Raw genomic sequence first — 7,239 nt, forward strand, 5'->3', positions numbered from 1 at the left:
TACGAGTTCATCCCCTTCCACCCTCCAGCCAGAGACGGTACCAGCCAGTTTTGGAATTAAAACATGTTCTGCAAAGTCCCTTTCAGGGCTGCACACAGGAAGCTGGTAGTCATTGCACTCAATGTGTTCTTCCAGTTGGAGTAATGCAATGTTGTTCTCGCCGCTGTCTTCATCATACCGGATGTGGATGTGTTTCTCTCTGACTTGCATCTTCTTAGTTCCACTTGTCCCACTAGACCCTGTGAAGCAATGACATTTCAGTGCTCTTGGGATGAATTTCTCAGGCCTCAAAGCTGCATGCAAACTCACAACTGCCTGGTCATGCTAAGAAACATGTGCAGCAGAGGAACTAAAAGTGCTCTTCCTGGAAACCACTGCAGCAAAGTGAAACTGGGAATGGTGCACTGACAGTCACCCTCAGTAGGTTTGCAGAGGACACTAAGTCAGGAGGGACTGTGGATCTGCCTGAGGGGAGGAAGGCTCCACAGAGAGACCTGGAGTGACTGGATGAGTGGCTGAGGGCAACTGCATGAGGGTCAGTAAGGCTCAGTGCTGGTCCTGCCCTTGGCACACAACAGCCCATGCAGCTCCATGCTGGAGGAGGACTTGGGACAGAGGTGTTGAGCACAGAGGGACTTGTCAGTGCTGGTGGCACAGCTCAGTGGGAGCCAAGAGTGTGCACAGGTGGCCAAGGAGGCCAAGGGCATCTTGGCCTGGCTGCAGCAGAGTGTGGCAGCAGCACTAGGGCAGTGCTCATCCCCCTGCACTGGGCACTGGGGAGGTCCCAGCTCAGTGCTGTGCTCAGCTTTGGGTACTCACTGCCCAAAGGCCATTGAGGCACTGGAGCAAGTCCAGCCAAGGGCAACGAGGGCAGCAAAGGGCTGGAAAACCTGTGGGATGAGGAAGGGCTGAGGGAGTTTGGTCTGTTTAGCCTGGAGAAGAGGCTCAGGGATGACCTCCTGGCTCTCTGCAACTCCCTGAGAGGGCTGGAGAGAGGTGAGGGATGTGTGTCCTGCCATGGCTGCAGGGAGAGGAGTAGAGGGAATGGCCTTGAGCTGAGCCAGGGCAGAGTCAGATTGGATGTGAGGAGAAATGTTTTCCCTGTGAGGGTGTTGAGGCACTGGGATATTGCCCAGGGAGGTGGTGGAGTCACCATCCCTGGAAGTGTTGAAGGAGGATCTGGTTTAGGGTTTAGGGGTTCTAGCAGTGACAGGTTAATGTTTGGACTCGATGATCTCAGAGGTCTCCTCCAACCTTGATGATTCTGTAATCTATGTCAGCTTGTTAATGCTGGGTAGAAACATGCCTAACTTCTCTAAGTGGGAAGGACAAATACCTAAGTGAATTCGGAGATTAAATGAAAACCACCTCTAAATCCACCACATTTTGCTACTCGCTACTAAGTTCTGAACTGTGTTTGAGAGCTCTGCTTGGCTTGCAGGGTGATATGGGTGGGCTGTAGGTCTAGCTCAAACCTTGTCTGAGGCGCTTAAATGAAATGGCAGCATGTCTGTTTGCTTTAACAATATTTTTAAGCAGCAAAAAATAAGCTTTTTTTCAGTTTTGATAGTCAATACTACAATGTGCTGCAAGAAGAGGTGTGTTGGATCACTTACCAGCACCAACCCTGACTTCCAGCTCGCTGTGCAGCAGGGCACACTCTGCTGTGGTCAGTACAAAGTTAGTATTTAGCAACACTCCTCCACAGAAACTTTTCCCTTCAGAGTTTAGCAGTAGGACCTAAGAAGAGGCAAAAAGGCAATAGAAAGCACTGTCCAGGTGAGGGTGAGCAATGGGTTTCATGAATTGCTAGAAATACCTGCCAAGGAAATGGCTCATCATGTTCCTTCCTGCTTTCTCTTGTCAGATTACCATTGGCTTGAAGTCTGCCACAGGCACATTGATCTAGCAAATGAATGAAAAAAGAATCAAATCCTCAAATTTCAAGACAGTTAATACCTGCAAATGCCTTGTTGCTTCCACCTTTGGGGTTTTGTTTTGGCACAAAGGAAAAGGACAATGACATTTCTCAATTACAACCCAGAAAGCCAATGGAATCCTGCGCTGCATCCAAAGAAGTGTGGGCAGCAGGTCAGAAGAGGTGATTCTTCCCCTCTGCTTTGCTTTGGTGAGACCCAGCTGGAATACTGCACACAGTTCTGGTGTCCTCAGCATAAGAGGGACATGGAACTGATGGAGCAAGTGCAGAGGAGGCCATGAAGTTGGTAAGGGGATTGGAGCATCTCCCCTATGAGGACAGGCTGAGGGAGTTGTGGCTGTTCAGCCTGGAGAAGAGAAGGTTGTGTGGAGACCTCAGAGCACGTTCCAGGAGCTGAAGGGGCTCCAGGGAAGCTGCAGAGGGACTCTGTGTTAGGAGCTGCAGGGACAGGACAAGGGGCAATGGGCACAAATTGAAGGAGGGGAAATTTAGGTTAGATTTTAAGAAGAAATCTTTTCTTGTGAGGGTGGTGAGACACTGGCCCAGGTTGCCCAGGGAGGCTGTGACTGCCCCAACCCTGGCAGTGTTCACAGCCAGGTTGGATGAAGCTTTGAGCAACCTGGTGTGGTGGGAGGTATCCCTGCCCAGGGCAGGGGGTTGGGGCTGGATGATCTCTAAGGTCCATTCCCACCCCTAAAATTCTATGATTCTCAACTGGTGAAAACTGAAGTAATTTGCTCGGCATTTGTAGTCTAATAGTTTAGGAATGGGCTGAATATTTTGGTTATTGCATTAGGCCCGGAGTGAGCAGATTTCAGGGTGCCCATAACTAATGAAACAAGGTTTCCTCTCCAGCCAGCCATCAGCACAACTTCCTTTCTCATTTGTGATCCTGTATCTGAATTATGCCTAATACCTGGCAGCTGTGGCTCGGTCTGGACAAGGTAAATCCTGGGTTTTCACTGTTCAAGCTGTCACTCTGGGGATGTGCACACCTTTCTTCTCTGGTTCGAGCACCATGTGCTTTTCAAGTGGATCCCCTGGTTATCTACATTTATCACACTCTCAGTTCACCTCGTGGCTTGGTTTTGGGTCACAAAGACTGGATTCTGTGTGGATTCTGTCCACCTTCCCATAGCTAACAGGTGCTTGCTTAGCCCACAGGATCACATTAAAGCTGGGCTGATGTAGAACCCAGCTTGCACTGAGTGTGGACATCAGGCTTCCATCACCAAAAGCATAGCTGTGCAGCTCAACTCCCCTTTGGCTCTCCCACCTGCTAATGCAGACACAGGTCTAAGTGTATCTGCTTTTGGTAGACCAAGTTTAAAGGAGATGAGACTGAATGAGATCCCTGGTAGGAGATTGCAAAAAATGAAGAGGCCTATTGCTTCGAACTAGTGGCAAATGTTGCCCTTCATTTATCAGACCATAATGCCTGATGGGAATCAGCTGGACCTCATTCCCAAAGAAACAGGTCTTTAGTGGATTTACTCTCTACCAAACACAGGAGTGAAAAACCTGGTCCTGTGAGTGATGTGTAGGATGATGCAAATCCTCTCTGCAGCCTCCAATGCTCAGATCAAATACCACTTCTTTTACCATTACTTTGGGTGTTGGTCCCTAGATTCCTTCTTTTTCTACCCAGTAATATTCCCATTGCTTTAGCCTCAAAGCAGGCTGATCACAACTGGTGGTGATCACTATCAGCTGGTGTCCTGCCCACCCCAGCCCTGAGCATGTGCCCCCTGTACTTCCATGCTCACACCTACCTAAGGCAATGCACTGTTTCTTATCCTTCCCAAGCTCATAGCCATCAGCACAGGAACAGTGGTAGGACTGGCTTCCTGGGTAGCAGAAGTGGTGGCATCCTTCATTTGCTTCGTGGTGACATTCATTTTTGGCTAAACAGAACAAGAAGAGAAGAAGAATTGGGAGCAGTTCCTAGTGGTGAGACACTGGCCCAGGTTGCCCAGGGAGGCTGTGGCTGCCCCAACCCTGGCAGTGTTCACAGCCAGGTTGGATGAAGCCTTGAGCAATCTGATCTAGTGAGGAGGTGTCCCTGCCCAGGGCAGGGGGTTGGGACTGGATGATCTCTAAGCTCCATTCCAACCCCTAAAATTCTATGATTCTATGACTCTGTTCACCTGGAGTATTCTAAAGTTTCTGTTCTTCAGAAAAACCAAATAATCTGCCAAAGAAAAAGAGAGTATTAATCACCTTTTGAAACCTGCTAAGTCAGCTTTCCATAGCTGAGCAAACCCTTCAGCTTCAGCACAAAGCAACAGGAGGAATAGCTGTTTGATGGTGGATGTAGCTCACAGGTGGAACAGCAAAAAACCTCACATAATGTGGCTCATGCTGAGCAGATCCAGCTCCCAGCACTGGTCCAAGCTGTATCACCTTCTGTGCTCCGCCAGGAGCTGGTCACAGTCACATCCCCCATAGAGAAGTTGACCCTGCCTTGCTGCAGCCAGGGTGTCTCCTACCCCACGGGACCTCTGAGCCAGCAGAAATACTGATGTCAGGGCTGGAAAGTAGAACCTGACAGATGTGAAAATGTAGGATCTGGCCCAGGGTGTGTTATGTGTCAAAAAGCATCTGTTTTGCTTCACTCCTTTCACTGGAAACAGTTTGTTTTCTGGAGTCCCTCTGTCCTGAGGGACTGTCTTGTGGGTGTGTGTGGCCCCAGAGGCACCAGGGTGGCTGGGAAGCCACCTCAGCACTGCAGTCCTGCTTCTTCAGGCCACACACTGCCTGGGACAGCAGCAGGACCAGCAGCCTGGCAGCACAGGTGGCAATGGCAGGGCTGCCTTTGGAGCCCACCCATGAGACTCCCAACCTCTGAGTCAAGTTTTGCTTTCCCATCCTTCACTACATCAACCTGTATATTCTTCTGTTCCCAGCTGCTGTTCTGGCCTTGTCTGACATCTCTTTTTAATCCTCTGCACCTCACTCTCTTTTCTCATAATATGTGTATTATGTACCTACCCATGTGCTCATCCCTTCAGTTTGCACATGGTGTGTGCTCAAACATGTGTTGTGTTGGCTCTGCCCTGAATCTTTTATGCATCCCCTTATTGCTCAGGGAGAATTTCACAGATGGAAAGTATCTGTGGGGTGTCTCTATTCCATTCCCAAATAGAAGCGCAATGGGAATCTAGTTGCACGGTCCAACCTATATTCATAGAACTGTCAAGGTTGGAGGAGACCTCTAAGGTCATCCAGTCCTCTAGTCCTCTTTCTGCAGCCATGGCAGGACAGACATCCCCCACCTCTCTCCAAACCTCTCAGGGAGTTGCAGAGAACCATGAGGTCATCCCTGACTTGCTTCAGCCCTTCAGCTGTAGCCCCAGAAAAGGGAGGTTGAGGGGACAGGGATATACCTTGAGGTGCCATAATATTTCATAGCCAGGCAGCACACATCACCCCTGCTCTGCCAGGAACTGTTGTTTGGACAGAAAATGTGATGATTGGCACACTGGGAGAGCTGAGTATGAAAGGAGAAGATTGGGGTTCAAGTAGAAGGTGGACAATGCCTTACCAAAAGCACAGTTTTCTCCCTCGTAGCCCTCGGCACAGGTGCAGGTATAGCCACGAATGCTGTCCTCACACACACTGTTGTGCTGGCAGGGGTTTGAGGAGCACCTCCTGCCACCTGAAGAAATACCATAGGAGAGGGTCGAGTCACCACCATGACCACTGACCCCGAATTACACTGCCTGAATGACACAGCCCCTTCCTGGCAAACGAGACACTCAGAGAAGTGTTGTGAAAGCAGTTCCGAAGGAAATGTGCTGAATCTCACTAAACTGCTCTTCTGGAGTCATTTTAGCCTGAACCATAGAACCATCAAGGTTGGAGGAAACATCTAAGATCATCAAGTCCAACCATTAACCTGTCACTAGTCAAACCCCTAAACCCTAAACCAGATCCTCCAGTGCCAGATCCAGATGCCTCTTCAACACCTCCAGGGATGGTGACTCCACCACCTCCCTGGGCAATATCCCAGTGCCTCAACACCACAACAGGGAAAACATTTCTCCTCACATCCAATCTGACTCTGCCCTGGCTCAGCTCAAGGCCATTCCCTCTAGTCCTCTCCCTGCAGCCATGGCAGGACACACATCCCCCACCTCTCTCCAACCCCTGTCAGATGGCACCAGCATACCCCAGTAAAACCCAAACTATCTCATGTCCCAGGTTGTTTCAGAACAGCCTTAAGTTCAGGAAAAGAAGTAGCTTATTTACTGTGATAACAGTAAACACATACAGACACAGCAGTGACAGGTTACATGATGAGCTCAGAGGTCTCCTCAAACCTTGACAGTTCTATGATTCTGGCATTAGTTCACTTTTCACTCTTATTATTTTTGCAGCCTTAAAGGTTTCTCTCTATATATATATATTTATTTTTAATGCTTTCCTGTCAAGACTTTTCCCTCTGCTTTACTGCAGACATGACAAAGAGTGACTACAAGTTCCTCATAGAATAAACTGCTGAAAACTCTAGAAGACCAACGTTAGGCTGAATCATAATGTTCACATTGTGACAGTGCTATGAAGGAGAGAAATCAAGAAGCCACTTACCATAGTAGATATCCCAAAACATTTTCTGTGAGGAAAAACAAGTAAATTAGATTTTAATTCTCAAAGAATGTAATATTCCCTAAATATTTTGATGAACCAAAAACATTGAGAGTTTGTATACCATGGTTTAACATCTATGCAGTTACACAGCTTCAGATTCTGCCCTGGCAGCAAATTATGCATGAGGTAAGAGGGGGTTTGCCTCCTGCTTGGTTTCTAATTTCTTAAGGAGCTAGAAAGGAAAAGAAACACTTCACAGGCCAGAGAGGAACAGCTGAATCCTTTAGCAATGCATCTGTCTGGAAAAACTACCTGGCTATTGTCCCTCTGGCATGCAGCAGCCCTGGAAGTGACCCTGTTCTGTCCCATCCTGCTTGGCCCCCAGCAGTTGCTACTGGAGGCAGAGGGGTCAGCACAGAGCAGAGCTGTGGGTCACCACCACTGGTCATCATCACTGGCCAGCACCACCATTGGTCAGCACCACTGGTCACCACCACCACTGTTCAGCACCAACATTGGTCACCACCACTGTTCAGCACCACCATTGCATTGGCACCATTGGTCACCATCACTGGTCACAACCACCACTGGAAGTTACCATCATTGCATTCCAGGAACCTCCTGGATTCCTGTGCCCTGCTATGTTGTCCTTCCAACAGATATCAAGGTGGTCAGAGTACCACATGAGGACCATGAGGCTTGTGAACAGG

General features: G+C 48.9%; 1 protein-coding gene across 1 annotated transcript in view; it reads right to left on the reverse strand.

Moving 5' to 3' along the window:
- Positions 1 to 6,554, reverse strand: part of PROZ (protein Z, vitamin K-dependent plasma glycoprotein) — a gene marked incomplete at its 5' end in the record, with an annotated part of 6,822 nt that extends 268 nt beyond the window's left edge. The window contains 7 exon segments of the mRNA XM_009070813.1: positions 1 to 3; positions 5 to 239; positions 1,617 to 1,740; positions 1,820 to 1,905; positions 3,712 to 3,843; positions 5,484 to 5,597; positions 6,530 to 6,554. The exon segment at positions 1 to 3 is cut by the window's left edge and continues 268 nt beyond it. Coding sequence (XP_009069061.1) covers positions 1 to 3; positions 5 to 239; positions 1,617 to 1,740; positions 1,820 to 1,905; positions 3,712 to 3,843; positions 5,484 to 5,597; positions 6,530 to 6,554 — 719 coding nt within the window.
- Between the last annotated feature and the right edge of the window lie 685 nt (positions 6,555 to 7,239).

This window comes from Acanthisitta chloris, unplaced genomic scaffold (genome assembly GCF_000695815.1).
Source record: "Acanthisitta chloris isolate BGI_N310 unplaced genomic scaffold, ASM69581v1 scaffold1173, whole genome shotgun sequence".
Lineage (NCBI taxonomy): Eukaryota > Metazoa > Chordata > Aves > Passeriformes > Acanthisittidae > Acanthisitta > Acanthisitta chloris.